A 23,433-nucleotide genomic window follows, 5' to 3' on the forward strand; every position below is an offset into this window, starting at 1 on the left:
CTCTTCAACTGCATGCATGACAAGAGAAATGTCTGCCTACAATTGGTAGATATGAGGATTTGATTTTTAAGGTATGCCTTTAAGGCACTGATCTACACATTACTCTGCTCATCTATTAATGAAAGGGTTATTCTCATACAGTTCTTCACTAAGTGGAACCAAAGACAGCAATACAAAGGATAAAGGTGTGTCCAAAACTACTCATTTTCAAGATTTCAAAATCAAACGCAAGCTGAGTATTAGTATCCCCTGTCTATTGCAATAAACAATACAGCTGAAGCCCTAAGAACAAATAACCTTCCTCCCAATCTTGTGTTCTATGTCCGAAAAACAAACAAGTCCCATATTACAGATTTCATGCATAATTAAAATTGTTGCTGTCACTAAATCCACCAGGTCAATGCAAATCAATTTAGATTCTAAATGGGATGGCTTGATGACCCACGTGACCTGTAGACTTCCCCATCTGGTTAAATTCATCTCAAGAGTAATTATTCCCACACATAATCTAAATTATTGCTAGCTGAAACTCCACTGTCATCGACTTTGAAGATGAACTTGGCCAATACGATGTGATCAGAATTCTGCTGCCTCTTATTCCTAATTCAGGCATACTGCTGTACCAGTCACTGGGACAGAAAAGAACCAAGGGATTCACATCTGAACAGAAACCGTATTTCCATCCCACTGACACCACTGCTCAGCTACGGGTCATCTTCAGTCCTTTCCTAAGGGGACTTCTATAGAGAACTGCTGGAGAATTACCGGTATCGGGCTGGGGACAGCTGCCACAACAATGCCAATAGGCTGAGGAGACAGAATAGCAGGACTCCCGTTCGATATACTAGTTACACCATTGGTTGCGGTGCCTTCTGTTTTCTTTGCTGGAGACTCTCCTGGCAAAGGAGACTGCAGTTTCTGTTCTTGCTGCTTCTTCTGGATCTTACGCTGCAGCTGCTGCTTGGCATCAACAGGAGATGACAGAGTTTTCACTTGTGGTTGAAAGGAATTGCTTTCAGCAGTAGGTATAAAAGCTGAGGGCTGGGGGATCCCTTTTATTCCTGAATATAAAAGAAGAATTAATTATAACAACACACTCCCTGTCTGCTGTGGTGCCACATCTGTATCCAGCCGCACAGATCCATGGCAGGCATCTCCACAACCATTTGGTGAACATCTCACCCATGAGAGCACTTCATGCTTAGTTCCCTTCAGTGTTTCAGTTTCTTTCCACATTGAGGCAAAGTCTCTCTCTGTTACGCAAGCTGCACACTAGCTGCTAAGTGCTGGCATCTTGTTTCTAGTAATCCCAAATAACATCTTTTGTTTCAGCAAAATCTAAAACCAGTGCATTTCATCTAACCGGCAGCAGAGGGCAGTGGATATGTTTCAGATGAACCTTTAAAATTCATCATCTACCATGTTTTTGTTTTGTTATCTGTACTGAAAGCAGTTCTAAAATGAAAAATCTTTCCAGAAAGCCTTTGTGTCACAAAGGAGCAGCTCTAAAAGATGATATCTGCATGTAATGCCAGAACGGATCAACATCCAGCGTGTGAACAGGGACAATAGTGAAAGAAGGGCAAGAAGAGAAGTGACAAGGGAGAAAAAACAATCAATCAGAACCATTTTAAGGGCAATGATTTCTGTTTAGCTACCCAGTATGTGCTCAGCAACTGCCTTCTGGTGGCCCACCCTCCGAGCAGCAGCCTGCATGGACCAACAGAGCCTGAACACTGCAGCATCTCCACTTTATGCTTTCAATTCCGCCTTCACAGAGCAGTGAAATGCCCCGGTGTATTGCAATTACTGGCAACTGAGTGACCTATGTTGGCTGAATACTGAATTTATCAGGAAAAAAAACCCCACAGCTTTACATTTGAGATTAAAAGCTTCCCCCCCCCCAGTTAATACACAGTGACAATGTAGTTCTTTGCAGTACTGAGGAATGAGAATATCTATTTTGCCATTCTAGACCACAGAACCTCTCCTAAGATGACTGTCCACAACGCACTCCAAGCCCACCAGGGATGCACTGGAAATAATGGCCCATTTCCTGGAAACACCATTTTCTGTTGAAGGAGTAAAGGGAGGGAAGCTCCGTGAGTCATAGAGCTATGCAAATAAACCCCTCTCTTTACCTTGAAGCCAAGTGCTGCAATCTCAGTCACACAACTGGCTCCATAGAAGGCCCTTCTGTCTCAGGGGGGCTCCCAGAGCCTCTCAAGCCCTTACTTCTAAGATGAAGAATTTAAACAAACACTGATGTGGTGTTACTACCTGACACAGATCAAACACTTCAGGAAAACATGCATCTGACATACCAGAAATGCTGGTAGGAAAATCTGCTCTAGAGAAAATGGAGACAGATAATTGTTTCCAGATTGAGACAAGCTATCAGAGAAACACAGCTACACCAGCAGCACGTCTACAAACCCCCACTATACTGGCCCCAAAACCCAGATCAAGCAAAGTACAACTCAGCAAAATTACTCACATACTGAAAACTAGCAATTCCTTTGAGTGCTTTATAAGACCTGCATCCTCAGCAGAGGAATTAGAGGAGACTGCAGAATCAGTTTGGGAAGACAGGTTTTTCCATCCAAGTTCCACATGCAATTACTGCAGGCTGCCTCCCAGGAATCACCATTCAGATGGTGACAGCGCTGCACACACATTCCTGCCTTTGGTGCAGCAGATGCTCATCAGAATGGGCCAGGATGGACTACGAGACCCAAATTCTGCCTGCTCACACTCACGGATTAACTCCTACCTTTCATTACCTCAGAGAACATAAGCTAAAAAACTGATGTGAACAAGACCACTCAGATTTATTTCATTAATTATTTACTTGACACAAGATTTCTTGCTTCAATTTCTCTGTTGCTAATGTGTTTACTCAACTGTAAGCATTTCTAGAAGAGTAATCAGGCTTCCAAAGTCTTCTAAGTGACCAGACCCCAGATAACCTATGGTTCAAACTTCGACTGTTGTTACATCGTCACCTCAAGGCCAACTGAGACTTCCCCTCCCTCAGGTAGCGAGCAGTTCTCAAGAAACACAACTGCTCTGTCAGACATTCTTACCCCCAGCCCTTAAAACAAGACTATTAACATGAATTTAAACAGCAGCAAAAGGTTGTCAAACACATGACAGTGCCACAAAGTAAATCTCAGAGCATGAAAGGCTAACGTCACAAAATAAACCTGAAACCACTGCTTCTCTTCACATCTCTCTGCACAGATTACCAGCAAGAAGAGTTTACAGCAACATGGATGGAAATAATATAAACGCACGTACAAGACTCAGCTGGTGTCACTGTTTAAAGTCTGCCCTGAAAAGAAGTGCTTCTTCAGAGATATTACTGACACCATCAACAAAGGATTAAGCCATCATGCCTCACTTCAGCTAACACTCATAGGAGAGGACAAAAACAACATGACCTGAACTGGGATACATTCCCACTCAGAGCAGGGAAGACAAGATGCATCAATCCCTAATGGTCCAGGCCTGCCCAGCCACCCCTCTCTTTATTGTCACACCAGGTAAGATTAAAACAAGTCCCTCCCACTCACACTGTTACTCCAAGGAAAGAAATTCCCACTATTCAGAGCTCATTACCTGCTGGTGCCCCTGCCATTACAGTTAAAGCTGCCATTGACTTGGTACCGATGTAGTGACTTTTGACAAGGAAACGAGCCAGTTCCAAGACTGTATCAAAAGGCTGGCTGAGCACTTTCTGGGCCCACTCACAAACGAGCCGGCAGGCCGCAGACACAACTTCCTCATCAGCGCTTTGTAGCTGTCCAGATGACTCTGTCCCATCCAACTAAAACAAACAAAAAAAGTTACTTCGGTAATTGAACATTATTGAAGAGCGAAAACAAGAATACAGAGCAAATGATGATGACCAACATGTAAGTCGAGTAATTATGCTCATGTATTTCCATGAGATTGGGAGAACAATTCTGATTCTCCCTATATCCATCATCTTATCAATTCAGCAGCCATTTACACAGGAACTGCTTCTTTCACAGGAGTTCCTCGATGCTGAATTATCATTTTAAATATACAGCAAAACCAAAAGAGGCTCAGAGTTAAAAGCCACAGCATTGCCATTCTCTATGAATCTGACTGAATCACCAAATGGTAACTCAGAAGCTGAGCATTGTAAAGTTAAAAACGTTAAGAATTACACAGCTTTTCACTTTGCTTTAAAAACTTCAGATTGTAAAAATAACATAATAAATGTTAATTTGCACGAACTCGTATGAATAAGCAAATATATATCATACCCCATCTCCAGTTTTATGAAAGTCAAGGTTGGGCAGTGTTGGCATATGCACAAAAGCCTTCTTCCTCAGTCCACTGTAGCAATATGTGATCAAGAATTAAGGTCTACATAATTTCTGCTTGTTAGTTGGGGGCAGGGAGGCAGAGCAGTAATTCCTTCATACTTCTCATATACAAACTCACCAAGAGGTCTCAGTTTTAGTGCCATTAACATAACCTCACAGCAGGACAGAACCAAAAGCTCATAACGGCTGCACCCTTGGGCATGTCAGTGGGCTCCCCAATCTATGCCGAGGAGAGATGCTGGATGTGATGAACTTTACTTGATAATGACTAAAAAAAAACATTAAACTAGGCCAAGTAGTCTCAACTAGATCACCAGTATCATTAACATAAACCATGAACATAACCAAATCATTAACAAAGACTTGGGCTAACTTCTCTTCCCAAACCAGAGTCAGAATGAGATGGTGAATCCAAAAGCTAACAGATTAAAAAAACCCAACAAGATCCCATATTTAGTTTTTACTCATTATGAGGTTTTGGTTGTGGGTTGTTTTGGTTTTTTTGTTTGTTTGTTTTTAATACGCCTCCTTTTGCCTTCCCAAGTAACTGTTTGATCTTCTCCCAAGGGACTTCCACAGACTGAAGAAATTCCCTGCGATCAAATAAAGAGACTGAAGTTCCCATATGGATACATTTCTTCCTAAGATTTCATGTTATTTTTTGGCTCTCACACAACGCACGATTTTCTTTAAAAATACAGACACCAACACCGAGATACACATTACACTGAGCTCATCAATGCTGCACACAAAAATATACTCCTACCTTCATTCTTCCTCACTTGCTCATACACCTAAGAATTAAATCAGCCCTTCTTCCTTCCCACAGCTTTACTCCGGCAGTTCATGCATTAACAACAAAACTAAACTGAAACAGCAGAAACACCAGTGCTATAAGCTGGCTTTTTTCCACAGCATATGCTCTGACCTTTTCATAGTGGATTCCTATTAGCTGATGTGCTGATCTATCCCAGCATTTAATTGTGTATTCCTCCACCTGTAACAATGTGTTTACTTACACTATGATACCATCACATTTCTGGGTCCTTTAGGCTTTCTAATAAGTTTCAGCTAAACAGGGAACTATTTCTGCACGGCCTCTGGGATGGACTATTTCTCTACCACAGGTAAGAAAGGAAGGAAGCAGATCTCCAGGCACAGGGAACAAGACTGTAGTCAATGGAGTGAGGAGACACTTCCCATCCTAGAAGCTCCGGCTCTAAACCATCCTTCCTATCTCAGGAGGTCTGCTCCATGCAACGAAGAAAGCAGTCTCTCCCTTTCCCACTGGCAGACACCTGACAGGTAAGTGCCTTCCAAGTCTGAAATCAGTTTTTTTTTTGACTGCTTCCCCGCTGTCCTCTAATCTTCAAACCATGGGTTGAGGAGGAATAGTTTTATCAAAGATCTGTAGAACCTCTTAAATATCTTTGGCTTTACAGCCAACTTTTAAACCACTGATGGGCACAAGTACAATGAGCAGAAGTTACTGAGAAGTGTTCTAGCAAAGGATATTTTGATTTGCCTCTTGTGCCTAAACGACGAGCCTTCATATTCGGAAAGACATTTTTCATTATCTTCCCAAAGTCAGCAGCACTTAATGGGTGGTAGCCAAGATTGTCGCAATAGCTCCTGCAAGAAAGAGAAATAAAACGTGAATGGAAGCAAAGTTAATACAGAAGGCCAGTCTACATCTTAGGCTCCATCAAAGGTTATCAAAAGAAAACACTCAAACCCATCCATATTTAGTACCGCATTTAACATTAATGAAGCTATCCAGAACGAACTGAATACATTAAAAATGTATACACAGAGCTATTAATACCATAGCTTTTGCCTTGTTCTCTACTGAGTTCAAAGACAAGTCATGTAAAGATTTAACAAGTAGTGGCATTAACTAGAGCACAGTTAAAATATACTCCTTAACTTAGTCTCAAGTTTATGCTTCAATTCACTTATTTTAGGATGCAATAAAGGCAGCGACGTTCTCCAGCCAGAAGTATGGCTTGAGTGTGGTAATGCCTGAAGTCCTGCAGGAATATTTGGAAAGCAGCAGGTCAGCGACTTGCTTGTGTCCAGACAAAGATTCTGCATACACAACTGCAACTTAATAGAGCTCAACTGAACTGAATTTAATGAAGCATATCTTCCCATAGAACCTGCTTTGTCTTTACAGCACAAACAGAAACATGTACTGAGGAGTTAGTCCTCTTACTACTGTACAAGCAGCTATTTGCCCACATTGAACTGTAAGGTCTGTTTACAGATACCCTTGTTTTAATTAACAGCCCCAAATTAACAGATTTCAACTGCCTCCGCACCATGATCTGTCTAACGCTCACAAATAGCAGGAGTTTGATTTCGACATCTATTCATCTATTTCAGTGCCTGAGATACTTAGAAAAATATCGACGAGAATTGTTCATTTCAATGCAAAATGTGAACGTTCTGGAAAATCACAGTCATGTGAAAGGAGAAAAATGTAAACTGCTCTGGAAGGTTAATCTACATAGCAAATGCTTAAGGCAGCACAAAGGTATGAACACTATTACATATTGACTTTTGTTCCAAGAGCTGCGTGGTATTTCACTGATGTTAGCATACTTGGGCCCAAACACATACACTAAAACCACTCTTACTCAGACTTCCTATGGTCACAGAGTCAGCACCATAGCAATGACCTCTTTTACTTGAGAAGTCCTAAAAGAAGCACACAATACCAACCTATCTCTGAAAAAGAGGAGGTGATTGTACACAGTGCTGTGTGGGTATCACAGCAGGAGTAGTATAGATGGAAACTCCCCCTGACCTTCACAATGACAGTGACAGACCACAGGAAAAGGAGCTGTCAGTGGCTGGGGAAGCTCCACCCTCGGAGCATCACAGACAAACTTGAGTGGGAAGTGCTTGTAGGGCTTCAAACACCAGCCCGAGGCAGGCTCAGTAAAGCAGGCTACTCAAGGCTTTGCCCAATAAGGTTCAGAAAACAGGCAAAAACGTTTCCTGTCCCCTTTGGGCTGCCCTTCTAATATCTGATTTTCCTCATTCATAAATCATCTGAATAAGGCCCCCTGAACTCCATGAAATGTCAGTGTCAAACCCTGCTTTCACTGAGGGGTTGGATCAGGTAACTTCAAGTTTCTGTATCGGACACCAGGACAATTTTTAACCAATATTCATTTCAGGACATGCAAGTCACAGCATCTGGATTCCAGCTTTGCCCCTTTGAAGTTAATACAAAGGAATACTTATCCAGCTTTCCTGCACCACCTTAGGAATTAAGTCACTGCTTCTTGCGTAGCGGTGTCCTAAACAGGTCTCTCTGCTTCTTTGTTTTTGTTAAACCCTTCATTTTGCCAAGCTCTGTTGGATTCTAAGTTTCCCCTGAAAATTCCTAAAGAGCAGGTCCTTGCTGATTGCTGATTGCAGGCCCTGAAGTCTCAATTACCATGTAAAGGAGGGCTCTCCAAATTCCTCTGCTGTAGTCAGCAGTATCTTTGACTGAAATTCAACAACGTCAGCAAAACGAAACCTTAACTGTGTTGGTTTGCTACCAATCAATGAACTTTAAAGTTAAAATTATTCCCTCTCCAGGAAAATAAAAAGAAAATAAATAGCTCCTCAAGCGAAGCACATCTGTTTCAAGACAATTACTCGCTAGAAGTAATAAACATACAGTTATATGATTCCCTTGTATCCATATTTGCAGTTCCTGCAAGACTGTGATTTCTGAACTAATACTATTATCACGTAATTTCAGTTTTCAGACGGATTGTTCCATACAGCCCCTCCTTCTCCTGCCTCGGCTGAGAATCCTACATGTCCATCTGTGTTGGACACTGACTTGAGAGCAGGAGTTTCTTCCTCCCCTGAAGCTCTTCTCTCTGCCACCTGCACTCTGGGCACATCACTGAGCCCAGGAGCTGCTGTGCTTATTTTAAGGGTGGGTGGGAAAAAGAACCGTGGAGGGGCGGGCTACACAGAGACCAGAGTGACAATGGACACACAACTGCTTACGTTCCTTTGTACAGAGCTCCCCAGCACAGTATGCTGGACAAGAAAAGTCCTCTTTTTGGTAAGATTTTCAAGGTAAATGTATTCTAGACATAAAATACAGTGGGAGTGCACTTGAATTAATCCTCCAAAAAGATCAACAAGTTAAAAACCAGTGAAGATAGACTCTGCAACTAAGCTTAATTAGCTTTCTGAGCAAAGAACTGGATGAAATGGTGATAACAGACTGCACTGAGACAGAAGGGTCACAGCAAGTCTATACACACAGCCACTCAAAAACAGCCTTGAAAAGAAGTGGTATAATTACCTAATTCTGTAATATTTGGAGGCATCATTAAAACAAACTGACTGAGGTGTTACAAGGAAAATGAAATGACTTGATACAAGAACAAAAAAAGATGAAATAGTTAAAAATGCAAAACAGGTGCTACTGCTGCGAAGTACGCAGCCATCAAGAGATAAAATGGATCTGTTAGTGACCCTGTTACTATGTACAACACAACCATGGCAGCTGATAACAAGGTGGATACAATGTTACAGTAACAACAGCAGCACTGTGTGAAGGGAGCTTCAGCCTCACTGTATGTACAGGCGATATCACACGCAGAACATTGTACATACTCTACTACTCCATTAGCCCTGAATTCAATACAAGATAGGTGTAGAATCCATATGAGTAGAAACTAAGAGAACCTACTGCAGGAAACAAAACAAAGATCTTTGCTTATCCAATCCACCAAAGCTGATGAACAAAGCTGGCACAGAAGGAAGTTCTAGAAAACCAGGCAGGATGGAAAAGATGTCTGCAAACCAAAGAAACACAATTCCACATCAGATTCCTAAAGAGTAGCAACAGAGCTGTGAAACTGCTGCTTTAGACTGAGCTTGGTCAGCTTTTAACAGGAGCACATCGGTAGCTGTCTATGGCAGAAGACCCGAAAACACAACAGGTTCCATCCTGTTCCTACCGGAGAGCTTTATACAATGACAGTTAAAAGCATCTCCTGTCTTTCATCTGTTTAATGTACATCGTATTTCTACACCTGCTCCTCTCTTCTGTTTTGGCTTCTGAATATTCTAACTTGTTAGTTAGCACCCTTAACACCTAGTACACATACAACCTATGCATCAGGTGGCAACAAGCAGCCCAACAGCCAGTAAAGTAAGGATTAACGATTTACAGACCAGATGAAAGAGATGGAGGCTCATTCTAAGACCTCTTCATCTGTATTACATGTACAAGGTGCATTTATAGGACACCAAATATGGACGATGTGACTTCCTTTCCTTGTGTCACTTGCAGTAGCAGCAATGCAGGCAGACCCAAGTGCTTACTGAAGACTCAGAAAATCACTTTGTGGACAGACAAGTTTTATTTTTCCTGTGTATTGCCAGAGTCAAAATCTTAATTCTCTAAACTCAGCTCAGCCCACATCTGGGAGCTTCCAGAAGGGTGTTCACTAATAGGAAAGATGCCAAAGATACCTAAGTACAACTGACTACGAACCAGAAAACACTGAAAAGATTTCACGGGAAGCAGCACCTATTCCCTGCAGACTACATAACACAGTAGGCAGCTCACCATGAGCCCCCATAATATTTTCCAGATGGCATCAGCTCCCCATCACTCCCAAAGGAAGCTGATAGACGTACCACACACGTCCAACAGAAACACAGCTTCTTACAGCACAGTATCGCAGTGCCAACAAGAGAGGTGAAACAGCTTCCATTTACCTTCTTTCTAAAATTGAGCTGCAAGCTTTCAACCTTCCCACGGGCTTATATTATGATGCACTTCTCATTTATCTTACCCCTTTCAAGAAGTCAATGTACCCATTCACTTTTAGTTAGAGATGTGAAACTGCAGTGAAATAGTAAGGAAACAGAGAAGGATCATTGTATTGAACTAGTTCAGAGACAAAGGGCTACTGAAATATGAAGAGGTTGGAAATGCTACTGACTCTTGCCAATGCTGAATCTGTAGAGTGTAAGCTTCTGTTTTTCTCTCTTCACAGAAAGAAACACAAAGGTAATGGAGAAGATCACTATTTTTCTAACGTCAATTTTGCCCAAAATTTACAGCAGGACTTGAGGTACAGCTATGATGCAGCCATCTTTTGAAGCCTTGCAACTTTGGTTTATGTCTGCAGAATGTGAGCTCATGCAACATCTATATTTGCACAGGGAGGAGAGAAATAGTAACTAGTAAATAAGGCAGAAGTCAAATTTGAGAGGACCTACCATCCCTAGGTAATAAAAAATGATTTACCCAAACGAACTCATCTATTTATGTGCCTTGTTCCCCTCTTCCCACACCAAAGCTATTCTCCCTTTGGTGTGCACAAGAATAGCTCATAAATACAGTCGCAGAAACAAGATCTTTAAAAATGGAACAGATGCTTTCAAAGGAGAACACATTCCAAACATTTGATATTTTCCCGAATATTTGCTTACCACCCTTATTTTGTCAGAAAAAAAAAAACCCACAATACACAAATACTTGATACAGCTCCATACAAAAGCCATCCAAATTTCACACTCCAAAATCTGTAGACGATAATTTTTCTGGGCATCTGCAGCTTGGCACAGCATGGAAGCCAAGCAGATTTGTCGCTGAAGCAGGCAATAAATTATTAAATAAGAAATATATTTAAGAATAACGCTTCCATTTCTCTCCTGCACAGCAGCTGCCGCTGTTGCTGAGTCTGTGTGAGCGGCTCCTGCTCAGGGATTGGTTACCCTGACACATCTGTGCTATTGGCTGCATTGCCAGGCTGCGTCACTATTCAAGTCAATAGTGAGATTTCAGAAATAGGTGTGTGCATGTTTATCAACCCCAGGCAAGCTGATGCCTTCGTGCTTCTGCTCAGTCACAAATAAGACACCAAAAAAAAAACCCACAACCATCTACCAGAGAGAGATAATTAAAATGAGAGATTCACATAATGCAACGCTGCAGTAACAACTAGGGGCTGAATCCTGCAGGCACTTGTGAGGTGAAGAGAGTCGGCTCCTTGCAAATTATTGTAATAGTCTAGATTATGGAAATATTCATACTAGATCATAAATCTGTTATTCATCTTCAGGCATTGGGGATTTTTTCCCCTGTGGTGAAATATTCTGTAAATGAATTCAAATCCAGCATCCATCAGGCACCTCTCTCTCCCTTGCTTCTAATTGCTTTCTCATTACACGGTAGCTTTGAGACCTGACAAAACAGACTCACAGTGGCCTTGGTTACTGTTTTCATGCATATTCAGAAATACTGTGCCTCTGCAGAAATCAGGTTTGCTGCAGTAAGGTCCAGTACTTGCACATCATTCTAGAGAGAAAGGTATGAATGGCTAGATCTTACAACCAAAAATCCTCCTTTCCAGTAGGAACAGCCCAGCTCTTTATCCTCATTAAGGCAGTCACATACATATGTTCGTATAATCACACTAAAATGTATTGTAAAATAGTATCTTTTTCCCTGTGCCACTCTGCCCTGAAAATAAAACAAACACTAATACTGAAATTGTATTCCTAAGAAATACCCATCTATTTATTTCAGCACAGGTAATGCACAATTTGAACAGCACAGTCCTATCTTCAGCAGCAGAAATACTGAATACACCTCAATGCAGCTACTATGCTCTTAGTTTCATAGGTACTGAAATGCAGAGGGCCTTGTTCTTCCATATGCACTTGTATGTGTACAGCAATGGAGCACCTGTAGTGTCACAAACTACTTGCAACTTGCTAAAGCCATATGTATGAACTCAGTTCAGTAACACTCACTTGTACTCATCATACACCTCCTGTTTGGGAAGGGATGTCTCAGGGTGCTCTTCCAAGGTATTCCGTATCCAAGAGAAGGCATGCATCTGCTGCGCACGGCTGGACGACATGGAGATCTGATCACTAGTGAGAGAAGAAACAGCTCTGATGAAGGTTGTACTCTGTAGTTCCTCCTCCATCACAACTGCTTGTTAACAAAGGCAGAGAAGTGCCAGAGACAACACGAGCCAGTACCTCACTACTCAGCCAGCCTTTAAGGCTTTGGAAGGAATACCTGCATGATTTAACACAATAACCCCAGACTCTGCTTCATGACTGATAAGCAGCTGTGCACAGAGGCTGATGAGTTACAGTACACCTGTCTCTTCTCTTACATTGTTTTTGCTGACCTCTAAGGTTTTCCCCATCCGGTTTGCTAACAGCCTTTTGCACAGACAGCAAACAGTGCTTCCTGTAGGCACCTGTCTGTCTATAATCACCCTGCTGGGAACAGATACAAATTTCACGCTGTTGTCATCTTCAGGTTGGTTTTCTAGGTCTTCCTTTAATTCCCCACCATCACATTAGTGTTCCTGCATTATCATTTCCCATATAAAATGTGAGGGAATGATCACATACTGGAAAATGTATTCTTCATTTTTGGATGTTTGTACTTACAAGATATTCAAGAAGTCAAGATTCAAAAATTTAATGTCTTCAGCAAAAAATAGATTTGTCACATTTGATAAAGACAGCTTCCACTACCAACCAAACACCCCATAGGAATGCCTGCTCAGTAGGTGCACACGGGAAGTTAAGTTAGTTTTCAGTACTCACTGCTCACCTCTACACACAGCCACACACCTACCTTTTGTCTCCATTGTTGGGACCCGAAGGCAGCTGAAGGTAGAGGTAGAGTTTCTCCAAGTCTGTAAACTTCTCAACTTCTTGCTGGATAACAAAGGTATTTTGGTTAAAAACAAAAGGAGGTGAGGAGAGAAAAAGCAAACAGTAAGAGTGGAGCTTGACAGTTAACAACTGTCATCCAGCACTCTATTCCAAAAGAATGCATTTCTAAACCTAAGGGATAATAGTTAAGTGAAAAAAAAACATTACTGTGAGCACTATGGGTCTAGAACTATGATATGCTATTTGCACTCCACTGCACGCTAGATAATAATGGTCCACAATTCCAGCTCTGCAACAGTGCTGCAAAACTCACGGAACTAAAGCAAAACTTGGAGAAACTGCAGTAACAGAACACTTCTGTAACCACTGTGCAACCTGAAAGCTTTCCTTCTCAGAACACATATGAAACACTTCTGAGAATACAGCATCAAAAAACAGCTACGCTATAACAATGTAGGATGTCAGGCCCGATCCTGAGATGCACAGCACTCTTATCAATAGCTGTGCTACAGAGTTAACTAAGATTTTTCAATGTATACATTATTTCCTTCCTTCCAAAATCAATTATTGCAGATTCTAAAAAGAAGCCATTCAGTTACCACAAATCCCCATGATGTTCAACTACTCCTGTAGAGGAGGCAGCTGAGGGTCAGACACAAGAGGAACTTGTGCCTGGTGCTTGGCTTTGGTCATCTAAGATCAGCCACACGGACTCTGAAATAGCCAGCCTGCTCAGCAGCAGTGGGAGTTAAGCCACGCAGTAAGGAGTAAACGGGTTCTCTCTCAGGAATATGCTATAGAATCAACACATAAGGTGCTGCACACCCAGCTCCAATGCTCCTGTGCCAGGGGCAGGGATGCCTCCCACTACATCAGGTTGCCCAAACTTGCATTTGGTTCAAAGTGACAAGCAGCAGAGAAGCACACCAAAGGATACGGCTCAGGGGAGATCACCTGAAATGCTTGGTGACAGCTAAATCCATGCATCCACATAAAACAAACATAAAACACTGATGACTCTGGAGCAGAGGTACAACAGTTTATTTCCAAACTGAAAGTGCTACACTGCAACATAAAGGGTGGTTTTGTCCTTTCATCAGAAAAATGCAGCAGTTGTCTCAGTGCCCATTGCAACTGAAGCAACTTCTACTGTCTGCCAGTAGATCTGACAAGCGCCTGGTTCCAACAAGTCCCACTATTTACGTGTAGAGAAGAGATCTGGCTGGGATTGTTTCAGCAGTCAAACAACAGCAAACCAGCAACTCATCAGCAAAATCACATCCCAAGAGCTAAGGCAGCTGAGGATTATGGCTTTCTCAGTATTCTCAGCAGAGGAAGGCAGACAGTAACACTGTCCCACTGTTTTTACTCAAGTTCCCTCTTCTCCACAGACAGCACATTCTACACAACTTCTCCAGCTTTCAGGAATGGCAACATGAACTCCTGGGGAGACAGGACCTTCTATGAGATGGGAAAACAGCCAGGATTCAGAGGAAACCATCCTACCTGGGTAATAATTAGATGAACCTAAGCTTATTAGATGCAACCAAATCCATCTAGAGAAAACCACCTCAAAGCTGAAGAAGTTACACCAAAGGAATGCAGCAGCACAACTTAGGAAACAGCTTTCGGTCAAAAACTTCTACACAACCCATTTGGTTTAGGCTGTTTTCTTGGAACATTTCTCCAACTCCCCAAACTTCATTTACAACCTTGGTAAGGACAATTTCCTCTCAAACCTCAGCTGAGGCCCACCAGCTCTAAGAGGCCACGATCCAGTGAGTTCTGTATTAACTGCTACTGTGACTGCTCCAACTATCAAAACTTTTCCATTTCTTAGTGCAATCAGGAAGCATTTGGGCAAGCAGAGGAACATCTCAGCTGCTCTACTAAGAATCTCTGACTGGGGGGAAGATTCATTCATCCTGAACTTTGCCTTGTCTCACATTGAGCTTATATGAAAATGAATAAAAACAAAGCACAATACAGTACAATACAAAATATACTAAGAAAATAGGTCAATAACATGTTTGGCAGAAATTGTAATTGTGCATTATGTGGAATGGAGTGGAAAAGAGTCAGAGCACTAAACAGAAGGCTGCAGAGCTGGCATCATCTTGGACAAACTCCCCTTTGTGTAGGCACTTAAAGTTTACGCTGTGGTAGTTTTATAACACATACAGAATGTAGAATGTCTGGGGAATCTTTGTCTATGACTTAAAAGGACCTAAGTAAACTTTTTGCTTGAAGTTACCTGACCTTGATTGATTGGTTCTAATCAAATCAGATAAAAACACCTCATTCTCCAGAAGTTATTTATAAACCATGCTTCTTGGATCTGCATTAGAAAGATGCACAGGGGTGCTAAACTGGTTGCATGACTGAGGTGTGAAGCCATCACAAAGCACCACTCTGCTATTCTTGGTCTTCACACATTATATTTATCTCCTGTAATTGGAACCACATCAAATGAAGGAAGATTTGGTGAAGATGGGGAGCCATCAGCACTCTTATTTATTTTTACAACCTGGCTTCAGCTTAACCAAAAAATACATAAAATATTCAAAATATCTTACTGATCACAGGCAGAAAAACTACGGACAAAACCAGAAACCTCAAATCATAGACAGAAAGCCTTTCAGTAACATACAAAGGAACAGTAGTCTCTGGTATTCGGCTTTGTTTTGATAGTCACCAAAGACGGACAAATCCACCAAACAAATGTACAAAACATGTAGCAAACAAACTAGAGATCTGCCTATGTTTGTGCTTCAGCAGACATATAGATCTGGTCCAAATGAGTCAGTCCTTCAGCTGCCCAAGAATGATACAGAATAAGAACCTCTAGGAATGGAAAAGTCTGTTCCTAGCAGACTTTCTGCATGAGTAAACAAAGCTATAAAATAACTGGGCTTTAATTTACCTTTTAAAATCGTATTTCACATCTTGATCCATTGTGACATTAACAAACACTAAAATATTTCATGGCCCAAAAAAAAAAAAACAAAGATCAGTTTAACATCAAATGCAGTTAAGAAATCCATCTGTGACACCAATACACAGAAATTTTCAATTGGAGACCCTGATTGCAGCCTGAGTCTCCAGAATTACTGAATACTGCTTAAAAGATTCCTGACCTTGATGGATGGGGTCTTCCTATCTGGGTTTCTGCAACTGCTGATCTGGCGTATCAGAAATGTTACTTACTGAACGTTCACCTGAAGTCATCAAAACGAATTACCATGGGAAACTCCAGATAATTTGTTTTGTTTTTTCTCCTGGAGTTTTGTTTGTTTGTTTTTTGAAAGAGGAAAAGATTTAATCAGGCCAATTTACAGTAACACAGCAGAACATTATAGTAACCATTAGCAGAGTCACAGATTCTTGAATGCTGAAAAACATCATTCAAATTTCCTATTGCTGCAACGAAAGTAGAATTACAGTTACTCCTGTCCTTGGGTTCTAGTGAAGATGAGTTGAAGGCTGGGGAATTGCTGCAAGCTTTCTAAAATACTGCAATTTTAGAGAGCATGGACTGATCTCAAAATGCCACACATCGTGCATTTCCATGTGACCATATTCTAAGTAGAAAAGGCAACGCAACTTGCACCTACTGGCAGACTGGTTCTAAAACTTGTCATATTTCAAAAGAACAAACATCTATTATTTAACAACCAGCCTAAGAATAGCAGATTAGTCAAGCAATCATCTCCCCACTGTGCAAAGAGAAAAACAAGAAGCAAAGGTTAAATAATTTGCTCAAGGTCAGAGGCTTTGCTGAAAATACCATCAAGACAGAAAATAGCGAACAGTTGAAACAGAACCTATTATTCTAAAGAGCTGCTAATAAACACATTTGGTATGCTTTCTCTGAACAGAAGCCGAAACATATTTCAGGTGCTAAATATTCCAAACAAGCCCTAAAAATACATGGCAGCCTCATACTGACAGTCGCCAAGTACATCTGCCAAAGCTGCATACAGCTTCTGCCTGGTTCCTGAAGGGCCAAAAAGTGACAAGCTGCTGCCTTCTCTGCAGTGGGACTGGAGCAGGCTGCTCCAGCAGCAGCTCGCACACATTGCTGCCTCCTGCACTGGAACTGTTCGGGCCTTTGGCAGCTTTGGCTTTCACAGCCATCAATCCAGCAATCTCTCACCACCAGTTCTGATCTCTTATCAGAGGACAAAGGAAAGAAACCTTAACCAACTTGCTAAGGAGTTACATGGGGCATACCACTCTTCAAATCGGGTTCAAGAGTTCGCTTCATATGTGGCAACAAATGCAATGAAGTCATAAGAGACTTCGAGACATGTTTACTACAGTTAAAAAGATGTTACAATGAATTTTTAATGGCTGTTTACACCACAATTCTTGCTAATTACCTCTTTTTTTGGGATTGCACAGCATACGATGTTCTTATGATCTTGCAGAAGCTGATGGCATGTCACAGAATGTAAATGGTGCAGTTTAACAAGAAAAAGGCAGATAATTTTGGTCTCTTGTATGAATAAAACTGGCAGCTCTGGTGCAAAAAGTTGCACTTTTTTCTGTATTGCCCTGGTGTTTGCTACCTCCACAACAGAGACAGTACCCCCACCCTTCCTTCTTCCTTTTTCTCTTTTCTACCCATCTTATGCTGTATTGGGCAGCCAATGTCCTAAGGAGCCTTTCTGTGCTGCTTTGACACGCTGTGGCTGTGACTGCTGCTACTAAACAAATAACAACAAACCCAATCTGAGTCTTTGCTTCTACTGATGTTTGTTAAGGTCACTAGCAAACTGACCAAGTTTAAAGGGTTTAAGCCATCATCAGTAGCTTTCCAATAAAGTTGAAGGCTGGTTCCAAATTCCCCTTTTTTACTGTAATAAATAAATAAACTAGAGGCAAGAGGTGGGCATTGCTGGTTTACACTATATGAGAATGATTCAGAGGCCCTGAAAGGATTTCTTCCAAACCAAACTCAAGGAAGTGCACTTAGAGGAAGCATTCTGACTGCCCACAACCTGGAGCCTACAAGCAGCCTGGTCCTGGTCAGCTCTGAGCACCCCGTTCCCACGTTGACAAACCCATATGCACTTCACCATAGAGGCAACCTGCTCACCTTCCTCATGCAGACAATAGGCCTGCAAGGAAGCCCCAAGCAAGTAATTTACAGCTATACATTCACAGCCTTTTAGATTAACGTACTTCCACATTCTGTCTTGCAGCTCACAGCTTTCCAAAAGCATGTAAAATGCAGCAATCAGGCTGGAAGGATTCAACTTCATTTTTATTTCTCAAAACTATTCTCATCTTATATTTGGCTTTTCCCAGAAACCTGATCAGCATCAGACCTACCTCTGCTACCTTAGAGTGTCCTTCCCACTGTTGACAGGACTTCCTTGAAACTCATCAGCACAGACAAGAAAGCATCTGGAACAGAAAATCTGACCCTCATAAAACTGCTACTCTGTTCCCGGGCAAGCCATGAAGACTGCTTGTTTACAAGCAGACTGTTCAGAAGAAGTTTGTCCATTCCATGAATGGTCGCAATCAACTTACACAGGTGAGTGATAACACTGGCTCACACAAGCTGACAATCCCTACGTCAGTATCCTAATTCCACAAATCTGATGAATTTAACGCAAGAATAGTCCTCACATAATTCCATTTTCTTAAGACAGATATCCAAGACACAGCTGACAGGTACTGCTACTTACTTATTCCTTCTCTGATGCTACTTAAGGTCTTATCCACACTTCTTATTTTTTACTGCAGAAAAAGCCAGCATTAAAGAGTTTTACAAGTGCAATTTGCCCTTTTGCAACTGAAGACTCATGTACAAAAGATTTTATATTCACCTGTTTTGTGTCCACAGATGCCACTGAGGAATAAATAGGACAAAAATGACATTTTACATCACATATTTAGTTGGATGCAGCCAACAATTCTTTTAAGCATAGGTAAAACTGGGTCCAAAGTCTATTTGCAATACAACAACAAAGGCTGCTTTAACCCTTTTGCCATGATAAATTAAGACAAATTTTAAGGGAACAGAATCCAGTGCTATCTGAATTAGCCTTTGACAACATGACTTTAAGGAATGTTCTTATTTAGCTCAGCCACACAGCTGAACAGATTCTACATGAGAGCATCCAGATGGTTGTCTATGTCATCTTTTTATCTCACCCGCTGGTACTTATGGATGAAATGCCAAAGGTAGACAGTCAGAATAAGCACTCCTTTCCAGTCTTGAGATTTATGAACTAAGACTCTGATTTAAAGAAAGTTGCAACCTGCTCCCTATTAAACACAAACAAATCCCCCGAGTCTGTCCTAGATATTTGCTTCCCAGAAATAATCTCTGATCACCGTTTAGATCCTGTTAGTTAAATGCACAAAGGACAAATACACTTCAGTATTTTAAGGTCTTTCCTCCTTATAAAACAAAAAACAAAAAAAAACCAGCCAAAACTGTACAGATGTGCTAAGGAGACCTGCAGCATGGCTCTTTTCTGGGTATCAAAGATGGTGTTCAGAGGTTAGCAAGGTTTAAACAGATGAACCAACCAACCTGCCTATTATTATACCAGCAAGGTATTCACAGACTAGGACATTAGTCTGCCACAAGTTGAGCAAACATGCAGCTCCAAGCAGTTAATTCCTTAAAATGCAGAATTGGCCATGAATTGACTATTTCATGGAAGCCACAAGAGCAACAATCATTAACAGCCTAAAGAACAACAGAACGTGATGGCATAGTTAACTTCTTACAGGCTCTCATCTGTGAAACACAATCTTGCACTGAACAAAATGCCATTTATAAAAGCAGTAAGGCACCCTAGAAGTCATACCTATACCAGCAGCCTCTACAAGGGGAAATCACAGCCATTGCTGCCAATACTAGGAGGGCAATACTTCCCCAGGAAAGGAACACCTAACCCACACGATGCATTCATTTGAGTACATTTAGTGGTAGTACCCTGAAGTACTGCCAAGGAACTGCTTGATAATAGCTGTCAGTCTCCAGAGTCATCTATTTTGGTCTTACAGTTTTATTAAATATTAAAAAGTATTCAGGAGTTGTACTTACCAAAATGCAGTCCACTTTAGATTGTACAGTTTTGCTAGATGGGAGGGGAGAAAGAGAGAACAGAAATCTTGAATTAATTTAACAGTTATTATGAAAATATCACATATTCTTATTGCTACCACTATACTACAGACTTAACATCCTGCTACAAAATCTTATGTTTGCTTGTGGAAGAATATTTAAACTTCATTTTTTTAGGTAAAAAGGGCAAATCTAATTGTTTGTTACGGTTCTTGCTGTTTTGCTCTTCTGCATAAGGTCCACACTTAAAATGAAATATTATTGCAACTATTGTCTCAAGCAGCAAAGATGGATGTCACTACTCCTATTGGAAACTCCTCCACAATTGAGAAGTATTTGTTTATCTATAAACATAATTAACACCTCCCTCTCACCAGCTTCATGAAACCCACCACTTCAGTGCATTTGTAGCTTCCCAAAGAGCTGCCAAAAGCAGATACAATTGATATCCCACTATCTACCTATGTAGGAGTTTTCCACTTCCGACTCACCACCTTTCAGTTGGTTTATTAAAAAGACGTTGGGCAGAATTCAAGTTTGCCATAAATGACCTCAGTAAATGTGCCAAGGAATGGTCTGAAAAATGCTACGCTTGAATGTAAACACACGCATAAGTAACTTTTGTACTTCTTAGAATACTCTTTGTATCACAAGCTTTGTCTGACTCCGTATTAGTTGAAGGCATTTAATCATTGCTCTGAGCAAGAGAATGAGCTTTAACCTGCAAAGATCCATGATTTTCACTGCTGGACACTGACTGACCGAGCTCTAAACAAACAAGTTCATGGTTTAGGAAACATTTCATTGCTAGTGGAATAAAACATAACTTAGCCTCCTGTTAGCTGGACAAAACATATTTCAAGTTATTTTATTTCTGTATACATGCTACAGACATACAAAGGAAAACCAAATAAGATACCTGATAGATATGCTAAAATGAGAAGCAATCAGAACAAATGGCTCTACTGTCTGGTGTCAATAGGAGCCAGAACTACCCAATCAGCATCTACTGTTACATCATGATGTTCAAAGAGGCAGCAGCTCAGTTGCCCTCCTATTACAGCATCGCATTTTGAAAGCTGAAGGTCTAAAATATGACCTGCAGAAACTGCTATTACTTTCATAGAAGAACTGCATATAGCTAGAATGATAATACAATAAAAAACATACATGGGTGAAACCAGGTAACGAGTCTGCTGAAGCTCACTAGTGTAAGGATGATCAGATGGGTCACATTTGGGGGGGAAGCTGAGCTACTCGGGATTTGTGCACACAGAGGATGCTAAAGACAGTAACATAGGAGCTTTTCCTCACCTAGGGGAAGCGGTTCCCATCTACTGCAGGAACTGAAGGAAATCCAAATGTCACCTCACTCTTCATGAACCATCATCAAACTACAAAGTCAAAGGACGCCAAGCATGCATACTTTCTGCTGCTATTATGAAATCTAACTGCCTCTGACTTGAAGCTGACCAAAGCCACCCAGCTGCTCCTACAGCCCTGCTCTCCCCCTAGCCTCCACCCTGCCCCAGTGCCTCCAGCAGGATTCCACAATGCCAGCACTGCTGCAGATCCACAGCCCCTCACAAGGCAGCAATTATGGCAGCAGGTGATAGGACTCAGAAATGCATGTACACTCTTGTGGCTAAACTTTTCTACTGCTTCACATGACAGCTTAATACAGAAAAGCAGCACAGAGGACAAAGGGATGCATGGACAGCGACCTTTGCCACAGTCCTTAGCAATGCACAGAAAAGTTCTGTATGGAGCAATTTTAAGATGCTACACCTCCATCTCATCAGGAGATAAAAGTGACAAATGTGGGAAACAAACAGCCATCCCAGTTACAATATATTTGCCAATTTCATTTATTTCTCCCCACCATTCCTTTGCTTACTTACAGGACAGATGTGTTTTTGAAAGCTGGCAGTTTTCAATTTTAAAATAAATAAGTCTGCTTCTGTCTCTGCCAAATGCGTCAATTATCTAATAACTTCTTTAATTACAGTAACCACGTCCATCACATTCAGTTTTATAGGCACCGAGATTTAATTTGGTCAGCAGCCTTGAGAGACTTCTGGCATCAGTTTATTCAGTTCGCCCCCTACCACCAGCAATCACAACAGCACGGCTGAATCAGAGCCTACACGTGGAGCTATTTCTAATGCTTGGTGGCTATCACCCACGTGCTTCGCTCCATGTCTAGTAACAGCTGCAGGAGAGAACCACAAGTGATACATGTTCTCACTAATGAAAATAACCATTTGAATCTATTAGTGACTCAAGCTCATCAGAAAACTAAAATTAGAAGTTGTACTGGAAGTTGTACTGCTCCTTCTGGACCATTGCTCCATGCAGCACCTGGCTACTTGCTGCAGCTTCCACGTTACTGTCTGCCTTGAGCAAGCAGCACAGCTCTGCCATCCATTTGTCCATAGTTCTTTATGCTGAAAGTATTGCCAACATGAAACTATTTTTCTTATTTGACCTAAAACTTAAAATGGGCTACTTCAAGCAGTTTCATCAAGGGTACAAAGCATCTTTGTTGATTCTGGGGGGCTGTCCTTCATGAGGGATACCAAAGGCGGCCATTTCTGACAGCTTACACAAGTACTGATCAGCCACAAGAGCCTGGCAGGAGAGAACTACGAGACTCTGCAAAAAAGATTCCATGATCCTGTCACAAGCAATGAGCGGTTTACCCAGCGACTACTACCAGGTATGCAGCCTGTAAGTTCAGTTGCCTAAGTTCAGTGCTGCTGAACAGAAATGCATCTCAAAAACTTCAGCTCTGACCCAGAACACCAGTCTGAACCAAAGAGCTCCCGTCTGAAGAACTACCATTAGCCATCAGGTAAAATGCTCAAAAACACGAGCCCAGCATCTATTAATTAGTTTAAACAGCAGCAAAAAGGGGGGCCATTTAGCCTGTGTTTTACAGAAGCATGACAGCAGTCCCCTGTAAAGTCTCTGTGCTTCACAGGAGACCTGCAGCCCCACATCCTCCCATTAAATGCAAGGGCAGTTTTTGTGCTGAAGCTGACAGCCTTCCTGGAAGGCTCCTCATCAGTACTCAGACTCAGTTTCTGACTCACTCTTTAGACCGAAGACCTTGGACAGATTCTTGCACATTTACTTTTGACTGCTGCAGTAATTTAAGCTCCCGAATGCTGCAGCCATTCTGAAACTCCTGAAGTTCTCTTTGGAGGTGGGGGGAGAAGAGTGAAATCAGACTAAAGCATTTCCTCAAACTGCTCTTCCATCTTGTGCCAAAGTACGCACGTCTGCTCTCCCTGACTT

The 23,433-nt window shown here is 41.5% G+C and overlaps 1 protein-coding gene across 3 annotated transcripts in view; it reads right to left on the bottom strand.

Moving 5' to 3' along the window:
• RFX7 (regulatory factor X7) overlaps positions 1-23,433 on the bottom strand; it is a 75,056-nt gene that overhangs the window by 7,364 nt on the left and 44,259 nt on the right. For all 3 annotated transcript variants that reach the window (XM_085515570.1, XM_085515569.1, XM_085515568.1), the window contains 7 exons: positions 20,113-20,146; positions 13,000-13,082; positions 12,153-12,275; positions 5,870-5,990; positions 4,296-4,376; positions 3,622-3,829; positions 766-1,061 (listed from right to left, as the gene is read on the bottom strand). In XM_085515570.1, coding sequence (XP_085371696.1) covers positions 766-1,061; positions 3,622-3,829; positions 4,296-4,376; positions 5,870-5,990; positions 12,153-12,275; positions 13,000-13,082; positions 20,113-20,146 — 946 coding nt within the window. The remainder of the gene's footprint in view (positions 1-765; positions 1,062-3,621; positions 3,830-4,295; positions 4,377-5,869; positions 5,991-12,152; positions 12,276-12,999; positions 13,083-20,112; positions 20,147-23,433) is intronic.

Source organism: Coturnix japonica, chromosome 14 (genome assembly GCF_054131305.1).
Source record: "Coturnix japonica strain WE chromosome 14, WE-NBRP24, whole genome shotgun sequence".
Lineage (NCBI taxonomy): Eukaryota > Metazoa > Chordata > Aves > Galliformes > Phasianidae > Coturnix > Coturnix japonica.